Source organism: Leucoraja erinacea, chromosome 4 (genome assembly GCF_028641065.1).
Source record: "Leucoraja erinacea ecotype New England chromosome 4, Leri_hhj_1, whole genome shotgun sequence".
In the NCBI taxonomy this organism is placed as follows: domain Eukaryota; kingdom Metazoa; phylum Chordata; class Chondrichthyes; order Rajiformes; family Rajidae; genus Leucoraja; species Leucoraja erinaceus.
In genome coordinates this window covers 81,182,214-81,205,461 of record NC_073380.1, presented here as the reverse complement: position 1 = coordinate 81,205,461, position 23,248 = coordinate 81,182,214, and the positions used below count along the sequence as shown (strand labels likewise).

General features: G+C 43.5%; 1 gene segment (V, D, J or C); it reads left to right on the top strand.

The window, feature by feature from the left end:
- Positions 1-13,346: 13,346 nt before the first annotated feature.
- Positions 13,347-18,147, top strand: LOC129696598 (T-cell receptor beta-1 chain C region-like). The segment is given in 4 exon segments: positions 13,347-13,498; positions 13,864-14,205; positions 16,043-16,120; positions 17,662-18,147. Coding segments are annotated over 4 exon segments (633 nt in total).
- The last annotated feature ends 5,101 nt before the right edge of the window (positions 18,148-23,248 follow it).

The following is a 23,248-nucleotide window of genomic DNA, read 5'->3' as shown; positions in this document are numbered from 1 at the left end:
TTGTGCAAAGGGCCCCCCTGAACCATCTCAACACTAACACCCTTCAATCTCTCACCAGTAAAATAACTCTGCTTTCTATTTTGATCTATTTGATGACATTACATGTTCCACGTTATGTTGTATCCACCACGTCCGCTCCTATTTTACCAAATGATCTATAACTTCTGTAACCTGACTACATTCCACACTAACAACAGCACCACCAGTATCTACATAATTTGTAAACTAACTTATCATACTTCCTATATTAATATCCACATTGTCGTGTGCCCAAACATCATATCCATGGTGTTTGAGCACATTGTGAGGGCCCAAAAGTTTAGAGTTGATGAGATCCAATGTAATTTGGCAAATTGGCTTGGGAACAAGCGGCAGAAAGTAATGGTGGATGACTGGTTCTTTTTTATGACCAGAAACCTGTGGCTAGTTATGTAAAACAAGGTTGGTGCTGCGGGCCTTATTGTTTGTTCAAGAAGGAACTGCAGATGCTGGAAAATCGAAGCAATTCTCCAACAAAATTGGTGGAGAAACCCAGCGGGTGCGGCAGCAGCTATGGAGCGGGTGCCTTATTTTAAACCAAAACCAGGGCCTTATTGTTTGTCGCTTTGGCCAAAGTCATTTAAAAAATAGCAGGCAGAAACAGGAAAGTGAGAATGAGGGTAAGATTAGATCTGTCATTAATTCATTGAATAACAGAACAGTTCTCCCAGTGGTGCATTTGCCCTTTAGCTGCACCTATTTCTTATATATTTGCCCTAATTTTACTGTCTTCAAACACACAGATTATCTACAGCACTGGACACGTGTTACACAGAATGTCTCTGCAAAGTTCTTTACATTCACAGGCCAGGTAAGCCAGAAAGGAACATCAGTGTCCTCCACGACCAGCTTCTTAGTATAAAGGCTCTAAAAATGGTGGTCAGCCAGGTCACATCACTTGCAACTGGCTCACAACATAGACATACAAACAGATCCACATACACATTATGAGCAATGGTAGACCGCTTGGCCTACTCTGCCATTCAGTGGTTGAGCTAATTGTAACATCTTCTCCACATTCCAGGTTCATGGAGCTGATATCTGGAATGCCTATCAAAGGTGCCTATTGTGTCCTCTTTGGCCTCACTTTTGGAAATCAGATCACCTGGCTCTGCTTCTTCTTTCTGCAAATAGGCAGCGACTGAAGAATGCAGCTCCAGCAGTGAGAACAGCACACAGAACTGGTTAGGGACGGGGGGAGGAACCACTGCATAATTGCTTGCATTCAGTAGTGGCATTGGACATAAAAGATTACGCCATGATTTTTTCCAACTTCATAATGAAATATGTAGAGGAGTGTGTTCTCACCAAAACCATCTGAGGGCTCCCCAACCAGAAGCCATGAATGAACCAGGATGTCTGCAATTACTGAGGACTAGGCATTCCAGTCGGGCAATGTAGGTTTGTGTAGGTAGTCCAGGTTTGACTTTAATAAGGCTATCAAAACTGCAAAGAGACACTTTCATTCTAAATTGGAGGGTGATTGGAACAATTAGCAGCTGTGGCAGGGCTTGCATCCTGTCACTTCCTGGAAGACAAACACAAGTGGTGGCTCAACGGTAGTGAGGCAACACTCCCAGCAAGAGCTAAACGCTTTCTACACATGGTCTGATAGGGAGAACAACAATATGCCCCATGGCACAGTAATCTCATGGTAATAATAAAAAGGTATATATCAGGCTGTTATTCGTCAACTACAAGTCCGAGTTTAACACCATCATCTCCTCCAAACTTTTTATCAAGTTCAGGGAACTGGGTCTTTCTATACACCTTTTTAATTGGATTCTTGACTTCCTCATCAATAGACCACAATTAGAACAGATTGGCAAGAATTCCTCTTCAATAACCATCTGCACAGGAGCACGACTCCTGCATGACTGTGTGGCCAGATACAATTCCAACACCATCTTTATATTTGCCGCAACATCACAGTTGTTAGACAAATTACTGGTAATGATGAGTATGTAAGGCATAGTTATACAAGACGGAATGACCTTCGGGCCATCTTTGTTCCACATCTCTTAATGTCGTTAACACCTGAACATCTAGCAATCTTTGTCTTGGTTATATTTGGCCACTGGGCATCCCATTGGAGAAAATGTCCATGAAATTCTTCTCAAGTCTACCGTGAATGGCTGACCCGTGAGATACTTTGTGATTGTGACCCATGACTTTAGACATCAGTGATGCAGCGTGGAAACAGGCCTTTAGGCTCACCGAGTCTGCCCCGAACAGCGATCATTCCGTACACTAGCACTATCCTACACACTAGGGAACTTTACAATGTTTTTTTACCAAAGCCCATTAACATAAAAACCTGTACGTCTTTGGAATGTGGGAGGAAACTGGAGTACCCGGAGAAAACACATGCGGTCACAGGAAGAATGTACAAACCCCGTAGAGACAGCACCCGGAGGTGGTTACAAGTTCGAACCCAGGTCTCTACGGCTGTGAGGCAGTAACTCTACAGCTGCGCCACTGTGCCGCCATGGTTCCATACAATCCAGTCAAAGGCGACATCAATGTCACCTGCCCATTACCAACGAGTAAATTCAATGAGATTTCCTCTCATTCTTCTAAATTCTACAGAGTTTAGATCTTGTCTGCCGAATCCCTCTTAAGAGGCCAAACCCGCCATCATAGAAACATAGAAAATAGGTGCAGGAGTAGGCCATTCGGCCCTTCGAGCCTGCACCTCCATTCAATATGATCATGGCTGATCATCCAACCCAGTATCCTGTACCTGTCTTCACTCCCCCCCCCCCCCCCCCCCACAGTAATCTCATGGTAATAATAAAAAGGTATATATCAGGCTGTTATTTGTCAACTACAAGTCCGAGGTCAACACCATCATCTCCTCCAAACTTTTTATCAAGTTCAGGGAACTGGGTCTTTCTATACACCTTTTTAATTGGATTCTTGACTTCCTCATCAATAGACCACAATTAGAACAGATTGGCAAGAATTCCTCTTCAATAACCTTCTGCACAGGAGCACGACTCCTGCATGACTGTGTGGCCAGATACAATTCCAACGCCATTTTTATATTTGCCGCAACATCACAGTTGTTAGACAAATTACTGGTAATGATGAGTGTGTAAGAAGGAGCTGTAGATGCTGGTTTAAACCGAAGATAGACACAAAAAACTGGAGTAACTCAGCGGGACAGGGAGTATCTCCGGAGAGAAGGAATTGGTGACGTTTCGGGTCGAGCACCTTCTTCACACTGGTTAGGGATAAGGGAAAACGAGAGGTATAGATGGTGATGTGGAGAGATAAAGAACAATGAATGAAAGATATGCACAAAGTACCGATGATGAGTTGGACCATATGAGGGAGATTTAGGTTTATTATTATCACATGTACTGGGTACATGGGTACATTGTTTTGTATGCTATCCAAACAGATCAGATATGCCATACATTGACACAATCAGTTCAAATTCAAGTACAATAGACAGTGCAAAGAGGAAGCTACATTTTCAGCATTGTAGCGTTGTTCCATCTCAGTTCCTTAGGCAAAGTCCAGTGTCCTCAATGGGGTACAGGTGGATCGGACAGTATCTAGCCTTATACGCCCCCTATCATCAAAGGGGTCTATAGAAGGCCCTGCCTTAAAAAGACAGCCAGATTACCATTGAAGACCCACACCACCTTGGTCATCCTTTCATTTCACTGCTATTATCAGGAATAAGGCATACGTCAGAAAAACATAATCCCTAGGTTCAAGAATAGCTTCTTCCCAACAATCTCTTGAATGCTACAAAATGCCAAAATACGAAGGACTTTGGGATTTTATGTAATACTGCTGAGGTTATTATTTTTTTTATTTTCTTTTTTCTTTATTATATGTTATCTATGAGTATTATATTCACAGGCCTATTATGCTGTTGCTTTGTTTTCGGTACATGTGACAATTAAGCACTCTTACCCCTTGACACTTGATGGTACTGTTGTATTAAAAAGAGATTTGGTTGATTAGTTTGTATTCTCTCAAATTCAGTAAAATTAGATATCTCATTGAATTATACAAAACTACTCCAGGGCTCAATATGCTTGATTCAGTGAGAATATTTCTGTAAACAAGTGCCAAAGTCATTGCATGGTTTAAACACGTCTTTAATAATCACTTAGCAGCACTAGGATAACTGGTCGTCAGTACACCCTAGCTGCTCGAACCCAAGTGCCCGGGGTGGGGCATTAGTAAGAGTGTTAGTATGGGTGTTGTGAAGGGGTGGAGTTAGTGGTGCTGGCTTGTGTGTGATTGGTTCACATGCACTCAATCTACAATTTCCACTCGCTGAAAGATTCTGGAACTGGAGTCATAGTGTCAGTATTTGAAATAAGTAATTTGGGACTGAGATGAGTAGAAATGTTTTCATCAGGTGTCTACCTACCTCCGTCTTAAAAATACACTCTCTCAGGAAGAAAGTTGCAAGGACTCACAAATCCATCTGGGAGAGGAAAAAAAATCCACCTTACCTCTTCTTAACTGAATGATATTTCTTAATAAACACTGATCCATGGCACTAGACTCTCCCATAAGAGGGAACAACCACCCTCGAAGATCTGACGTTTCAACCATCTAAGCTCCAGCCAAGCCAATGCAATCATTCCCCATAAGTCAATCTAACCACTCCATGCATTTGTAGTAAAACAAAACATTGTTAATTTTCCTTACTATTTGCTGTACACCATTTGTGAATCATGTTGTAGGAAACCCTGCATGCCAAGACTAAATCTCACCAGATTTTTTGGACAATTTCACATTTTTATTCATTACAGAGCAGAGATTCTGCTCCAGACTCAACATAGAGACATAGAAATTAGGTGCAGTAGTAGGCCATTCGGCCCTTCGAGCCTGCACCGCCATTCAATATGATCATGGCTGATCATCCAACTCGGTATCCCGTACCTGCCTTCTCTCCATACCCCCTGATCCCCTTAGCCACAAGGGCCACAACTAACTCCCTCTTAAATATAGCTAATGAACTGGCCTCAACCACCCTCTGTGGCAGAGAGTTCCAGAGATTCACCACTCTCTGTGTGAAAAAAGTTCTTCTCATCTCGGTTTTAAAGGATTTCCCCCTTATCCTTAAGCTGTGACCCCTTGTCCTGGACTTCCCTACCATCGGGAACAATCGTCCTGCATCTAGCCTGTCCAACCCCTTAAGAATTTTGTAAGTTTCTATAAGATCCCCTCTCAATCTCCTAAATTCTAGAGAGTATAAACCAAGTCTATCCAGTCTTTCTTCATAAGACAGTCCTGACATCCCAGGAATCAGTCTGGTGAACCGTCTCTGCAGTCCCTCTATGGCAATAATGTCCTTCCTCAGATTTGGAGACCAAAACTGTGCGCAATACTCCAGGTATGGTCTCACCAAGACCCTGTACAACTGCAGTAGAACCTCCCTGCTCCTATACTCAAATCCTTTTGCAATGAAAGCTAACATACCATTTGCTTTCTTTACTGCCTGCTGCACCTGCATGCCTACCTTCAATGACTGGTGTACCATGACACCCAGGTCTCGCTGCATCTCCCCCTTTCCCAATCGGCCACCATTTAGATAATAGTCTGCTTTCCCGTTTTTGCCACCAAAATGGATAACCTCACATTTATCCACATTATACTGCATCTGCCAAACATTTGCCCACTCACCCAGCCTATCCAAGTCACCTTGCAGTCTCCTAGCATCCTCCTCACAGCTAACACTGCCCCCCAGCTTAGTGTCATCCTCAAACTTGGAGATATTGCCTTCAATTCCCTCATCCAGATCATTAATATATATTGTAAATAGCTGGGGTCCCAGCACTGAGCCTTGCGGTACCCCACTAGTCACTGCCTGCCATTGTGAAAAGAACCCGTTTACTCCTACTCTTTGCTTCCTGTTTGCCAGCCAGTTCTCTATCCACATCAATACTGAACCCCCAATGCCTTGTGCTTTAAGTTTGTATACTAATCTCTTATGTGGGACCTTGTCGAAAGCCTTCTGGAAGTCCAGATACACCACATCCACTGGTTCTCCCCTATCCACGCTACTAGTTACATCCTCGAAAAATTCTATAAGATTCGTCAGACATGATTTACCTTTCGTAAATCCATGCTGACTTTGTCCAATGATTTCACCACTTTCCAAATGTGCTGCTATCCCATCTTTAATAACTGCCTCTAGCAGTTTCCCCACTACCGATGTTAGACTAACTGGTCTGTAATTCCCCATTTTCTCTCTCCCTCCCTTCTTAAAAAGTGGGGTTACGTTTGCTACCCGCCAATCTTCAGGAACTGCTCCAGAATCTAAAGAGTTTTGAAAGATTATTACTAATGCATCCACTATTTCTGGAGCTACTTCCTTAAGTACTCTGGGATGCAGCCTATCTGGCCCTGGGGATTTATCGGCCTTTAATCCATTCAATTTACCCAACACCACTTCCCGGCTAACCTGGATTTCACTCAATTCCTCCAACTCCTTTGACCCGCGGTCCCCTGCTATTTCCGGCAAATTATTTATGTCTTCCTTAGTGAAGACGGAACCAAAGTAGTTATTCAATTGGTCCACCATATCCTTGTTCCCCATGATCAACTCACCTGTTTCTGACTGCAAGGGACCTACATTTGTTTTAACTAATCTCTTTCTTTTCATATATCTATAAAAACATTTGCAGTCAGTTTTTATGTTCCCTGCCAGTTTTCTTTCATAATCTATTTTCCCTTTCCTAATTAAGCCCTTTGTCCTCCTCTGCCTGTCTTTGAATTTCTCCCAGTCCTCCGGTATGCTGCTTTTTCTGGCTAATTTGTACGCATCATCCTTCGCTTTGATACTATCCCTGATTTCCCTTGTTATCCATGGATGTACTACCTTCCCTGATTTATTCTTTTGCCAAACTGGTATGAACAATTTTTGTAGTTCATCCATGCAGCCTTTAAATGTCTTCCATTGCATATCCACCGTCAACCCTTTTAGAATTAATTGCCAGTCAATCTTGGCCAATTCATGTCTCATACCCTCAAAGTTACCTTTCTTTAAGTTCAGAACCATTGTTTCTGAATTAACAATGTCACTCTCCATCCTAATGAAGAACTCAACCATATTATGGTCACTCTTGCCCAAGGGGGCACGTACAACAAGATTGCTAACTAACCCTTCCTCATTACTCAATACCCAGTCTAAAATAGCCTGCTCTCTCGTTGGCTCCTCTACATGTTGATTTAGATAACTATCCCGCATACATTCCAAGAAATCCTCTTCCTCAGCACCCCTGCCAATTTGATTCACCCAATCTATATGTAGATTGATGTCACCCATTATAACTGTTTTGCCTTTGTCGCACGCATTTCTAATTTCCTGTTTGATACCATCTCCAACTTCACTACTACTGTTAGGTGGCCTGTACACAACACCCACCAGCGTTTTCTGCCCCTTAGTGTTTTGCAGCTCTACCCATACCGATACCACATCCTCCAAACTAATGTCCTTCCTTTCCATTGCATTAATCCCCTTTCTAATCAGTAACGCTACCCCACCTCCTTTTCCTTTCTGTCTATCCCTCCTGAATATTGAATATCCCTGGATGTTCAGCTCCCAGCCTTGGTCACCCTGGAGCCATGTCTCCGTGATCCCAACTATATCATAGTCATTAATAGCTATCTGCACATTCAAGTCATCCACCTTATTACGAATGCTCCTTGCATTGAGACACAAAGCCTTCAGGCATTGCTCAACCAAGCCAAGAGACTACCAGGAGGCCAAAGAAAGCACTCCAAGTATATTCTCAGAGCTCCCAGGATGTCAATGAGCTCTTTGTGCCAAATAGAACAGCACGTTTGGGAGCAGCGGAGGGGAAGTGATCAAGTGAATTGAGGGAAAGTGTAAAGAGAGGTGGCACAGTAGTGAGCAGTACTGCATCACAGCTCCAGGTGCCTGGGTCTGATTCTGACCAGTCTGTGTCAAACTTGCATGTTGTCAAAATGTGTTTCCCATGTGCTCTGGTTTCCCTGTACATCCTGAGGACACACTGGTAGGCTAATTGGCTATTTGTATGCATTATATAGCAAAAGAAACAAAATTGGGTCATTTAGGGTATTTGATAGAGAATACATTGCACAGTACAGGGGAATAAGGAGGAGGAAAATGGGACTGGTGGGATTGCTTTGCAGGTACCTGGGTGGACTTAGTAGGGTGAATGGAATGCAATAAAAAGGCAGAAGAATGCAGAATTTTCAAAAATACCAACTCACCTTCCTTATTTAGCATTAATTAACTGGCCTGTCCGTGGGAAAGTCTTCAGGACCCACAAGTCAACCTAGTGAAACCAATGGGCACACCTTGATTACTTCAATAAAGGCTTATTATAGGTGTAGCAAATGAGCTGGGATCAGTGCATGGGACTATGAAGTTGTGGCCACTATGGAGACTTGGTTACGAGAGGGATAGGACTACCTGCTCAACGTTCTGTAGTTTCAATGTTTTAGACATGATTGAATGGGAGGAATTGCCTTTCTAATCAGAGAGTATGCAACAGTGGTACCCAGGGACAATATAACGAAAGGCTCAGCCACGTCACCAAATGGGTAGAGCTCAAAAATAAGTACGGTGTCGTGGTAGCCATTCAAGGGAGATAATAGGCAAGGCATCAAGGACAGAACTGGGCATGGGAATAATTGGGTGTGCTTTAACAAATGGACTAAATGGCAGCCACTCTTCAATGATTATCTGGTTACAATAAATTAAAATCAGTCCCACGTTCTGCTCATCGTCCTGCCTCAGTGTGGCTTCCCATATCGGCATACAGTGTATATTGTGCACCCAGTGCAACTGAACCTTTGGGCGTCCGATCAATGATGGAAGCTTCTTAATTTGAATTAGAAAATTTAATTGGATGCCTCTTAATTGGAATTAGAAAATTTAATTGGACGCCTCTTTGAAGCAATGCTCCATCCAAGACCACAATAAATGCAGCGAATTGTGGACGTAGCCCAGGACAACCCATAAGCCAACCTCCCTTCTACTTACTCCATTTAAACCTCACACTGCCTCGGCAAGGCCAGCAGCATAATCAAGGACGAGCCGCACCCTGGCCACTACCTCTTCTCCCACTACCTCTTCTTCCATCAGGCAAAGTATATGGAAGTGCGTAAACGCACATCTCCAGATTCAGGGACAATTTCTTGCCAGTTGTTATCAGGCAAATGAATCATCCTACCACAAGCAGAGAGCAGTGCTGGACTACTCTGTACCTCTTTGATGCCCCTCGGACGTTGGGACTTTGCTGGCCTTACCTTGCACTAAACATCGTTCCCTTGAACGGCATTGCAATTGCACTGTAAAACTTGTAAATATGGCTCGATTGTAATCATGTATTGTGTTTTTACTGGCTGGATAGCACATAACAGGAACGTTTCACTGTACAACGGCACACGTGACAATACACTAAACAGAACTGGACTGAATTAGAACTAGCAGGCATAGGTGTGATCGCCTGACAGACTCTTCTGATTCTCTGCTTGGGCAACTCTGGAATTACTGTGTCAGGTCCAAGGTCATTCCGCTATATTCTGGGGATGTGAGATTGTGAGGTTAAACAATGAGCGACCAGTTATTATGAGCTGATTTAATGTTGTGGTGTGTGAGCGATGGACAACCATGGTGTTTCGGATTTGGAATCAAACTGGCTGTAGCAGGTACACGTGATTCAACCTGCATCCCGACCCTCTCTTGAACATTTTACTAAGCACTTGTGAAAATGTAGTCATCATTGTGATGTAGAACCCGCAGCCTGGATCATGGTGAGGACCATTCATTCTTTATTTGTCACGTGTTTCAAGGATAGCTATTGATGAGGAACGGCCATTGCTGCTCGTTCAGATAATGTTTGCGTGGAGTTTCACGTAAGGTTATAGAGCTGCTGCCTCCATATTCCAATGAACCCGATCTCCAGTGCTGACTGCGTGGAGTTGTCACGTTCTCCCTGTGACCGCGAGATTTCTGACGGGTGCTCCGCTTTTCTCCCACATCGCAAAGACGTGCGGGTTGGTAGGGTGATAGCCCACTGCAGACATTGCTCCGACTGTGAGGTGAATGAGAGAATCTGGAGGGAGTTGGTGGGAATGTGAGTCGAACAAATGGGATCGATGTGGGATTTAGAATCAATGAGTGCTCGATGGATTGTTTAGACCAGGAGGGCATACGGTGCTGTTCAAAGCTCTTTCCCACCACGACCAAGACAACGAGGAGACCGCTGTCGATGCCCCACACTCTTTGTCCGGCTCCGAATCTTTGTTCAATTTTTCTGGACTTGCCCATGAGACCGAGGGTTAACGGGTCGAGTTACGAGCTACGTGTTGCTGCAGATTGCAGCGTGGGAATTTCCATCCAATCAGGAAATCATCGGATCACCCAACTCTCACTTAGGACGTGGGTATTTTACAGAAGATTGCTTGAATCTGGCTGACCCAGGTACGGGGATTTACCGAGATGAACTAGTTCACTTGGCGTGTAAGAAGGAATGGCAGATGCTGGTTTGACCCGAAGATAGACACATTGAAAGACTTTGATAGACACATTGATAGACCCTTGAAAGGTCTCGACCCGAAACGTCATCAATTCCTTCTCTCCAGATATACTGCCTGTCCCGCTGAGTTACTCCAGCTTTTAGTGTCTATCTCAGTTCAGTTAGTGACCGACAGGTGCCGGGGCCGGTGCCTGTGTTGGGGCGCGATGTTCTTGACAGACGGTGTAACACCGTGCGACCTCTAATAGCTATAGAAAGATATTTGGCACTGGAACCAAACTCATCGTCACAGGTGAGTTTTTGGACATGACCGAACCCCCTGGGACACACGAGATAAACCGGATTACTAGCGAGGATTGTTGGGCGAAAGGTTTGGGAGAGGGGAGGGAGGTTCGCTCGGTGCAGATTCGGGGCCGGGAGGTTATTGTACATGCACTGAACACCGTGCCACATCTGGTACATGGAGGAAAATATTCGGCAGCGGGACTCGGCTTATCGTCACAGGTAGGTCTGGGGTGGGGGGCATCCAGGAGCAGGGGTAGACTGCAACTCTTCAAGAACTGTCGGGAAAGGTTGGAGGGAGGGTGGGAGAGAGTTGGGGGGGGGGGGGGGGGGGGGTGGCAGCAAAGGGTACGTGGAGGGGGCATGAAGAACAGAGAGTGCGGGAGGGCTTGCAGCAAGGGGTTGTGTGCTCGCTTTCCACAAGAGAAAACTCCGTGCCCCCATCCGCAGGCTTGTACATCGGTTCCCGGGTGCTATATTGATGCAATGGTTTGGGGGCGGAAAGTGACTTGGACCAGACTGACTGACACCAATTTTAATCTCCTCACTGGGTATTTAGCGGCACCTGTCATGAGATTTTAAGCATTCGGTGCTACTGAGAGGTATCCCTGCGGCGTGCCCCTATCATTTATTGTGAATCTTGTACGAAGCCAGATTTGCTCGAGAAGATAGACACAAAGTGTTGGAGTAACTCAGCGGGTCAGGCAGTATCTATGAAGAAAAGGGATAGGTGACGTTTCGGGTCGGGGCCCTTCATCAGACTCTGCTCGAGAACAGCTGAACGGGAGTGACCCGCGAGCATCTCCGCCATAAACATTAAAAATACGATGTAGGAAATTAAAATAGAAAATTCAGTAGCATTCAGAAAGTCAAACAGTAACTGTGGAAAGAGAAATAGAGTTAATGTTACAAATTGAGGATGCTTCTTCGAATTAAAAAGTTAACTCTGTTTCTCTATCCCGCCGTTTTGTATTTTAATCTCACAAAGCAGTCTGTGCACCATCAAGAATCAACCGGTTATGGAACGTCACAACTTGTTGCAGGTTGTTATAGTAATCTGTAGTTTATTGATTCAGAATATGCTAAAGCTGGTTGTGTGGCTGCTGCTTGGATAGTATTTCTGGCCGCTGAATCACACGGTGAGGCTGGGTTTTTGATAACGGCCCTGTCGTTGGAAGGGCATGCTACTGGTTGGTGCTAAGTGGCCGGGATAGCGAGGTAGAGTTCAGCTTTTGGCAGCGGTGGCCTTCCGCACGTCTTCAGATCCAACACCTGTTGTAGAGATCACACCCCGAACGATTTAACACCAGCTTCAAACATAACCGCTGTCGAAGTTCGTTATTAATTTGCATTGAAAATGGCAGAAGATTTAACCGACTTTACAAAATTGGGTTTCAGTGAGACTAACTGGGCTCTTTGACGGCGAACAACTGGTGAATTGCGGATGTCGAATGTCTTGCGAATCCTTGTGATCGCCAAAAGTGCTCTTTATGTTCCGTAGCCGCTTGTACACAAGGTAGCCCCGGGTATAATTTGACCAGGTTGTCAGTTTGAAGTCTGGGGTTGCAAACCCCAGAGAGATGGTTGAGAGGAAAGGAAAAAAAAAACAGGACCCGGTCTTCAGGCAGAGGTTGTATCGGGATTACCAGCTGAGTAGTTCGCCCGGTTCAGAAATTGATTCATTTCTTTTAGTGGAAAGTCCAGATTTGCTGCTACCCAAGATAGTAAACCGTTAATTCGACCGAGTTATAGCTTCTGTGAACTGCAATGGCACTAGTTCTAAATTGAAAATGCCAGACAGTAAAGATGTGGAGAAATGCCTCCCCTGGGATCCAGGGAAATACGGGAATTTGGACTGAAGGGGCGGTAATGGAACGGTATTTTTCAAATTGGAAGCCTGTGATTAGTGCCTGGACCTTTGTTTTTTTGGTGGATATGAATAGCGAGTTAGCTGCCGACACCAAGGTCGATAGTGTTCTGAATGGTGAGGATTATTCTACTGTTATACAACGACAGCCACCATTCATCAGATGTGCAAAGGAATGGCTAATGTAATTTAATACTGGATCAAAAATGAAATAATATATTCTGGGACTATTAAGGCTAGGACAAAGCCAACGATTGATGGGACCAGTGAATGTATTGAGGAATCGTAGGGTGGCCGTGCACATGTCTAGGGGCCCCTATAACCAGCAACGCGGGTTATTTGTAGTTAGGAAGACAAGTTGCCTTCATCAGCCGGGGTATAGAATATAAAAGCAGAGAGATAATGATACGTGCATATAAAAGACTAGTTAAGACACCGCTGGAATATTTGTGCATATTTCGGTCGCCGCGCATGGGAAAAACACGATTGCTCATGAAGGATGCAGTAGAGGTGTAGCTTGGGACGAAACAGTTGAGTTACGAGAGGAAAATGGAGAGGCTGGGTTCATTCCACTGGGAGTTGAGACAGATGATACGGGGCCTGTTTGACGTACACAAAATGTGGTGGTACATTGGCCGCGTAGGTAAACCAGTGCCCACAATAGGAGTGCATTTATTAATAATAAAGTGTTGAAGGCGATATGAAGGAAAAGGTGTCACTCAAATGGTGGTTGAAATCTGGAATGCACAGCCCGAGAAGGGTTCGTGGCGACAGGGCCTCTCGTTGTCAGGGAAGTTATTAGGTGAGCATTGAAAATGCGCGCCAAGTGCTGGCAAATCGGATTAGCATAGATATCTAAAGGCGGTCAAATTCGCGGTACTCACAAGTCCACTGTATGACTTTGAGGACAAGGACATTCAGGTGTTAAATCCCTTTCCACAGCCCTTTAAATCCGCCCAATCTCCTGCGCTCCCAGAATTGGAAGCACTTGCCTGTTTAATCTGAACATTGCTATAATTTTAAATAATCTCATTATGTTTATTCTTTGCAAAGTGAATCCCCTCAGATTTGTCGGTGTTAAATTTCTAACTGTTTTCTCCAATCTGCAGCCGCTGATTTTCAGTGCGAATATTGGAATTTCTAATCACATTTATATTTTACATTCAGATGTACCACCCAGAGCTCCGAAAATCCGTCTTTTCCCGCCGTCCGCCACTGAGCTGAAAGCCAATAGCAAGTCCGTTGCGGTCTGCCTGATTACCGACTTCTTCCCCGAGGTGATCAAGGTCGAGTGGAAAATCGGTGCCAAGGAGCAGGTGGCGAAAGTCGAGACGGATTCGGTGGCGAAAGTCGAGACGGATTCGGTGACGAAAATGGGGACAAACACTTATTCGCTGATTAGCCGACTCGTTGTCACCAAGCTACAATGGGAGTCGGAAACAATTTCTTGCCACGCGAAACATGAAATCGACGTCGCAGAATTATCGATTACAAGGCATTCCAAATACGGTACTATCCTCCGCGCCGCCGCCAATGTGGCAGAATACTTGCAAATCCACTTAATTCCCCAGCTCTCCCAAATTTAAATCTTAGACCAGCCACTTCCAAGTGCAGCCCTTTACCCCCACCCCCCCCCATCCCCCCCCCCCCCCCCCCCCCCCCAATAAGCAGCGATAATAACAATACATAGCTGCTCCCCAAATAATGCTCACGCTGGATCAACGGAATGAAGTTTCCCGCCAGACTCGCTCCTTTCCCTCCGACCCTCTTTCCCATTCGTACCGTGCGTCGGTCATAATAATAATAATAATAATAATAATAATGATAATAATAATAATAATAATAATAATAATAATACATTTTATTGTCATTGCACATAAGTGCAACGAGATTTGGTATGCAGTTTCCATCCGACGTCATAACATAAATAACTAATACAATTTGGATTTAGATACCCCGAGAAACATGGTTTGTAAAAAGAACAGTAAAACAGTCAAAACAGTTCAACAGACTAAAGTGCAGATGTGTCTGTGCGACGTGGCCATCCGAGGGAGACGGTCCAGGGAGGATGGGGGGCACTCAGCAGGCCCGGTTCAGAGCCGCTATAGCTCTGGGAATGAAGCTGTTCCTGAGTCTGGAGGTTCGGGCGTAGAAGGCCTTGTAACGTCTGCTTACAAGGCCTTGTAACCCAATACTCACAACATAATTCTGGTGGGGTTACACTCTTTTATTTCTAATTTTATATAACCACGACAATTACTTTCTATATAAATATATACCAATACCATCTAACAATAATACTCTTTTTTTTGTAACTACGTCGCATCTGATATCGCCGACAACAGATGTACTTTCCTGTTTCATGCTATATATGTGAATTTAGATCCAGATCTAGGATTCGGTCTAGTGTTACAAATGCACCGAGAAATACCCTCACAAGTGAAATTCAGAGCGGAAATATGGCAACCTTTCACTGGAGAGTCATTTAATTTCGCAGTTCTCCCAATAGTAACAACGGCAGAATGGCCGGGGGGAAAGAGGAAACACAAAACCGTCTCACAATTAGGGCGGCAGGTGGTGGAATTGCTGCCTTAGAGCGCCACAAACGCGGGTTCGATCCTGACTAGGGGAGTTGTCTGCACCGAGTTTGTACGTTCTCCTTGTGGGTTTTCTCCGGGTGCTCCGGTTTCCTCTCACACTCCAAAGACGTCCAGGTTTCTTGGTTAATTGGCTTCGGTAAAAACATGTACATTTCCCCTGGTGTATAGGATAATGTGATCGTTGGTCGGCGGGGACTCGGTCGGCCGAAAACTCCGATCAGCTGATAAGGTTATTGGCTGCAACCTTCCCACCATTGACAAACTGTACACTGCAAGGGTCAGGAGGCGAGCGGATAAGATCGTCGCTGACCCCTCTTGCCCTGGCCACAAACTCTTTGAATCACTTCCCTCTTGCAGGCGACTCCGGAGTCAAAGCTGCCACAGCCACACATAAAAAAACAGTTTTTTTTCCACGAGTAGTAGCTCTACTCAATAACCAAAAATCAGCAGCCTCCGTTTGCTCTGTATTTTATTTAATTCACATGTTTCATCGATAATGTTTTATTATTAATGTGTAATGTTTTATATGTCATTCCTAACTGTCACTGTATGTCATGTTGTCACTTGCGGGGGAACCACCAAGGTAAATTCCTTGTATATGAATATCTATATGAATTCGAAAAGCCCATTTCTGCGGGGACGGGTTTTAAATATAATTCGTTTTAACTTTAAAGCGTAAATGCGAAAATCCTCTGAATTTGTCGATATTTCTAATGAATGTTTCTGTATTTCTTTAAACCATTTAGCTGGCGCCATTGCTGGTAAGTCAGTGGGTCCCACCTGCCCGCCGATCGTCCAGGAAAATCAGGAGAACACGGAAGAAGGTAAATCCTGTTTTAAATCAAACCATGGTCCGCGTATTATGCGGCTCCTGGTCTGGTCAAATATCGTAGCCTCTCAAATGGTGACACTACAGCTTAATAAATCTGCCGATTACCAGCACAGGGAAATAATCAACTCTATCTTTACCTTGTGACGGGACGGGGCGGTTCATGTAATGTCCTTAGAAAGAGCAAGGTGAGGGCAAATGTCTCCAATCGGCTGACCCCCACTGTCAATTGAAGCGGCTTAGATAGGTATCCAGCAATATCCATTTGTGGACAGAAATGAAAGAAAGACCCACTTATTGTAACAGGTTGCCCAGAAAATCAGCATTAGAATGGAACGGACACAAATAAACTGGAATGTATTTTGACATTTTAAAATATAAATCCGCAGTGTAACACAGTTGAGGCAACAGTCAACACAGAAAGATACACAAGTTAAATGCAAGATCAAACTATCCAGTACTTGTTGAAGAAATGAAGAAAATGAAAACTGAAGGAAATAGTTATATTCCGTGCACGTACAAGAGCGAGGACGATGAAAAGGAATAGAAATAGATGAGCAAATATGGAGAGAGGGTCAATTGAAAAGGCAATTAGAAACGCCAACATTAAGTTAACCAGAAATGTAAAACAAATAAAGAAGTTTGCAGACACATAAGAACGACCGAAGCTACCAAGACACTGTAGATATAGTCATTGGGTCACAGAAACAAGCCATCACCCCGTCGATCACTGTCAATAAGGGGCACATCTTCAAGGTGTCAAGGTCAGTTTATTGTCACATGTATCAATTAAGGTACAGTGAAATTCGAATGACCATAAGGGGCACATCTTGATACACTCACCCAAGAAAACATCAAAGTAGAACAATATTTTTAACATCGCTGTGCCCACGTACTTACAAAAATGTAAATTGGTTGAAATAACACGAGAAGAAATCACATAAGAAAATGAACACATTTAAGAAATAAGTTATTAAATAATGAATTGGGAGTCTGTTGGCTCACGTGAATTATACCTGCGCATGTTAAACGTTGGGGAAAGGATGGCAGACAAACCATTACATACATGTAGACATGTATCATTAAAGGACATTTCTATTTTAAGACGTCCACGAAATTGTAATTTAAAAAAAGCAACACGAACACGAGCATGAACTAGTTGGGTATACGTTCCTGTTTATTTGCTGTACATAATACGTCCATATTCAGAAAACTCAACACCATCATTGAATATGTATGGTGACATTAATTTCGAGCATGCTTTCGCCTCTTGTACCAGCAAAGCAGGTAAACATTACATTCATTTCAACATTACATCTATCTTGAATAGAAAATATGCCAAATTGAGTCAGTGATCATGGGAAGGTGACATTGCTGGAGACATTTGCCCACGCTTTGGCTAAGCTTATTTTTACAGTGGCGTTATCTGCGCATTCGCTTCGAAAAACACCAAAATATATCTGTAAATACTTAGAATCATAATTTCTGCTAATAAACCGGAAGCTAACGATTTTTACATTTTCCAATTTCACCTAGGAATATCGGCGAGCTCACTGCAGGTCGCGACATTGACATATACCATTCTGTTGATGAAGAGTGTGTTATACTGCGGCATCATCTCGTGCATACTTTACAAGATGGAATACTGGGGCACGAAGAAGCCATTGTAACTCGTATTTTGTACATTTTGTACATTGTACATTTTGATAAATGTCTTCCATTTCATTGTAAGCTTCAGTCTATGTCCTCGTTGCGTACAAAGAGATTGTACATCCTGTTGCAAAATATGTGTTGGCTTGTAAGAGGCTAATGAAGGCCGCGTGTTGAAGCTTATAACCAGGTGATTACAGAGCAAAATACAGAGAACGAGCAGCGTTAATCTAATGCCAGATAGACTGTTGTGGGGGTGCCGGTTAGTTGTTCATCAAATCACTTTTATTGCTGAATCCTTTTTGCTAACATTTCAACGCCTTTGAAAAAATGTATCATTCTAGAAATCGAACAATAAACGAGTTAGTAAGATTTACTTTAGCATTTTTTAATGCGTTGCTCTGTGACCGGTGAGTTGTTTATTTCCGAAATAAAACAAATAAAATACAGGAAGCACCAATTATTACATTGGGAATTAGCAGCTAACTTGTAGGATATACCCATGAAAACAGACTAGGTAATCAGCAGGTAGACACGTCTCTGATAATAGAGGCCCACGGCATAAAGATTCACCACACCGACACACTTCCCATAATGTAGCTCTCTGTTACCACAGATAAATGCGGAGCATGGTTATTCTGACTATAATCTCCGCCACCCAACACCACCACCGGCAACCTTTCACTCGCCTGCTCATAAATAGTCTATCTAACTCGACCTGAAATTATTCAAAATCTATGCTTCCACCGCCACCTCGAGAGAAATACAAATCCTCTCATCTCTGACTTAATGTGCGACAAGCCATTTTTTAACCGGGGCCACCTAGTTCTAGATTTTCCCAAGAGAGAAAAAACTCTTTACATCCACCCGGTTATGGTTCCTCGGTTTCTTGTATATTTCAATCAAGTCTTCGCTCACTCTTCTAAAGTCCAGCGGATACCAGTAAACATTTTCTGAACTGCTTCAGATAACTGCCGCCAATTTGTGTTAAATTACGATCACATTGTGTTCGCTTGCCTGAAAACTAGCCTTTTAACAATCAAATATTTGAACACCCGGGTCCAGGACTGCATGGAAATACCGAGGCGCGGGGCAAGAGTAGAAAAAAAGCCACAAGTGCTGGAGTAAATCAGTGGGTCACACAGCATCTCTGGAGAACTTCTCACCACTAAAGAATGGTCCCAACTCGAAACGCCACCTATCCATGCTCTCCAGAGATGCTGCCTGATCCGCTGAGTTGCTCCAGCATTTTGCTTCTTTTGTGTGCTGTAAACCAGCATCTGCAGTTCTTTGTTTCGTCAGACAAGTATCAAAACTTGACCAGTAAATTCTAGGGGTCAAGGAAAGAGCGTTCAGGTCACGGCCCTGTTTCCACCAAACTTTCCACCACCACGCACAAGAAGCATAAAAAGCGCAAGACGCAATGGCAGCAGATGCCGAGAGGTGTGTTCAGCTGTGGCTGTACAATTTCTAATCTTGCAATGTGGACTCGATGAGAAGAAGAAGAACATTCCCCATGACCATTAATTCCAATTTATCGCGAGTTTTCCAAAATAATAGCTATCCCCGCTCCAATAAATCTCTCTGGCCCCGGTTGGTTTGCAGACATGGTCAAAATTGCTAAAAACACATCAATGCCGAAGCAACCTTTAAATTGAAACCCAGGGAAATGCAACAGTTGGGAATGGAGCAAAACACAAAGTGCTGGAGTAACTCAGTGGGCCAGGTAGACCCGTTGAGTCAGTTACTTCGGCACTTTACACATGGAATCGAAAATGTTTTATTTGAAATGATTTATATTTAACTTCAGACATTATTGTTCCAACCATCCCTTAACATATATTACTTTAACTTATTTGACATTGGCCTATTGTGAAGCGAGTATAGTGATATAACGATCCTTTTCTACAAATTGATAAATGGGATTCAATTGCAATTGACTAAACCGAACGCAAAACACTCTCTCGGGAAGGGCAAGAAGTAAACGGATTAAGGTTATAATATTTATATTTCATGGCCAGTGGCCGCACAAACAAACTCCTTGCAACATCTCAGAGCCGATCCCTTTAACCCCGGCACAGATATCAGTGAATAAATAAACCTTAAGTGCTGGAAGTCTGAAGTAAAAACAAAATGCTGGAAACAGAGCATCATTTTGCAAAGTTACACCAGACATTCCCTACATTAAGAGTTTGCTCGTCTCGGCACCTTCCAATGTGCTGGCCATCGGCTAATCCAGAATGGGAAAACAAAGCTGATACACTCCCTTATTGTTCTTTTACGTTGCACCTAAATAAATCGACCAGGTTCCGAGAGAATTTGGGACGTTTGTCTTGGTTGTAGCTTGATGACTTTCAATAAGAGGGAACGCAGGGGTTGGTAATAAAAGCCTCTACATTTTCAACCTGAGGGATAGATTATAAGGCATTTGGACGTGCAAGGGCTGATTAGGGATAGTCAGCATGGTTTTGTACGTGGGGGTAGTATCTCACAAATCTGATTGAGTTTTTTGAAGACGTGACCAAAAAGATCGATGAGGGCAGAGCTGTAGATGTTGTGTACATGGATTTAAGTAAGGCATTTGACAAAGTTCCACATGGTAGGCTGCTCTGGAAGGTTAGATCGCATGGGATCCAATGAGAGATAGCTGAATGTATAGAAAATTGGCTCCAAGGAAGGAAGCAGATGGTTATAGAAACATAGAAAATAGGTGCAGGAGTAGGCCATTCGGCCCTTCGAGTCTGCACCGCCATTCAATATGGCTGATCATCCAACTCAGTATCCTGTACCTGCCTTCTCTCCATGCCCCCTGGTCCCTTTAGCCACAAGGGCTACATCTAACCCACTTAAATATAGCCAATGAACTGGCCTCAACTACCTTCTGTGGCAGAGAGTTCCAGAGATTCACCACTCTCTGTGTGAAAAATGTTTTTCTCATCTCGGTCCTAAAAGATTTTCCCCTTATCCTTAAACTGTGACCCCTTGCTCTGGACTTCCCCAACATCGGGAACAATCTTCCTGCATCTAGCCTGTCCAACCCCTTAAGAATTTTGTAAGTTTCTATAAAATTCCCCCTCAATCTTCTAAATTCTAGCGAGTACAAGCCGAGTCTATCCAGTGTTACTTCATAGGAAAGTCCTGACATCCCAGGAATCAGTCTGGTGAACCTTCTCTGTATTCCCTCTATGGCAAGAATGTCTTTCCTCAGATTAGGAGACGAAAACTGTATGCAATACTCCAGGTGTGGTCTCACAAAGACCCTGTACAACTGCAGTAGAACCTCCCTGCTCCTATACTCAAATCATTTTGCTATGAATGCTAACATACCATTCGCTTTCTTCACTGCCTGCTGCACCTGCATGCCTACTTTCAATGACTGGTGTACCATGACACCCAGGTCTCGTTGCATCTCCCCCTTTCCTAATCGGCCACCATTCAGATAATAGTCTACTTTCCTGTTTTTGCCACCAAAGTGGATAACCTCACATATATTCACACTCTACTACATCTGCCATGCATTTTCCCACTCACCCAGCCTATCCAAGTCACCTTGCAGCCTCCTAGCATCCTCCTCACAGCTAACACTGCCCCCCAGCTTCGTGTCATCCAAACTTGGAGATGTTGCATTCAATTCCCTCATCCAAATCATTAATATATATTGTAAATAGCTGGGGTCCCAGCACTGAGTCTTAACCCTAACCCCACTAGTCACTGCCTGCCATTGTGAAAAGGACCCGTTTACTCCTACTCTTTGCTTCCTGTCTGCCAGCCAGTTCTCCATCCACATCAATACTGAACCCCCAATACTGTGTCCTTTAAGTTTGTATACTAATCTCTTATATGGGACCTTGTCAAAAGCCTTCTGAAAGTCCAGATATAACACATCCACTGGTTCTCCCTTATCCACTCTACTAGTTACATCCTCAAAAAATTCTATAAGATTCGTCAGACATGATTTACCTTTCATAAATTCATGCTGACTTTGTCCAATGATTTCACCACTTTCCAAATGTGCTGCTATCCCATCTTTAATAACTGACTCTAGCAGTTTCCCCACTACCGATGTTATACTAACTGGTCTGTAATTCCCCGTTTTCTCTCATCCTCCCTTTTTAAAAAGTGGGGGTACATTAGCTACTCTCCAATCCTCAGGAACATTAGCTACCCTCCAATCCTCAGGAATTGGAGTGTGCACTGTACACTGCAAGGGCTAGGAAGTGAGCGGGCAAGATCATCTCTGACCCCTCTCACCCTGGTCACAAACTCTTTGAATCACTTCCCTCTGGAAGGCGACTCCGGATTATCAAAGCTGCCACAGCCAGACATAAAAACAGATTTTATCCACAAGTAGTTGCTCTACTCATCAGCCAAAAATATGTAGCCTCCCTTTGATCTGGTATTTTGTTGGTTCACATGCTTGCTTGATCAATCGTGTTTTAACATTAATGTTTTATTATTATTAATGTTTAGTGTTGTCGGAGTCATTCGTAACTGTCACTGTATATCATGTGGGCAGAGCACCAAGGCAAATTCTTTGTTTGTGAATACTTGCTTACTTACTTACAAACTTTATAAGACATGAAGATGTTTTAATCCATTAAACTTTGGATCTTCCCAATAGTTGCAATTTAGCACCCTCCGCCGTGAGTGTTTAATGCTTTTGTTTTGAGTTCGTGATAATTTTAACACAAAGTACAGCTGCCTCTAAAGGAAACTAATAAAAACATTGAATTGCATATACGGTAAATCGGAAACAAAAGAAAAAACCCATCAGAAGGCCATCTCCTCAATACATGAAAGAAACATAAATAACATTTAATTCCGAAGTGGCCTCAACTTGCAACGTTTACTACTCTTTCCGCGGATGTTGCTTGGTAAAACCTAAGCGTGTAATAAGGTAAGTTTTAATAAATCGACACCGTTTTTATTAAGCGTGTGTTTTTTATTAAGCATGCTTTTAATGAGAGATGGTTTCGTCGAGAAAATATACATAAAGGAACTTAAAACTCACAAATATCATAAATGATCTAGCAAGCGCAATGGAAAGCCTGACTTTATCTCTTTGCTCTGGCATCTTTTCGAATCTCATCCAGGAATTGAAATCCTCTCAAAAAAGTGAATGTGGATTCTGTGCACAATGTTTGTGAGGATCTGAGGCCATTTCAGAGAGCAAAATCCAGTGAGCACCGCGCTGGCGTGATGCCAGAGGGGCTGGGGGTGAATTGGGCCTCCTGTATCTCCTCAAAACAGGCGATAGCGTTTGTCTAGCTTTGGAATTTTAATATTTGGGTTAATTTATCCAACGGAATTCACCCGTGCTAAAAGATACAAGTCCTGTAATACAAGAAGTGTCCCGACATGAAATGTCGCCTATCATGTCCTCAAGAGATGCTGCCTGGCCCCCTGAGTTACTCCAGCACTCTGCGGTCTATGAAATACAAGTTCATACATTTATAAATTCAAGCAGCAGAAA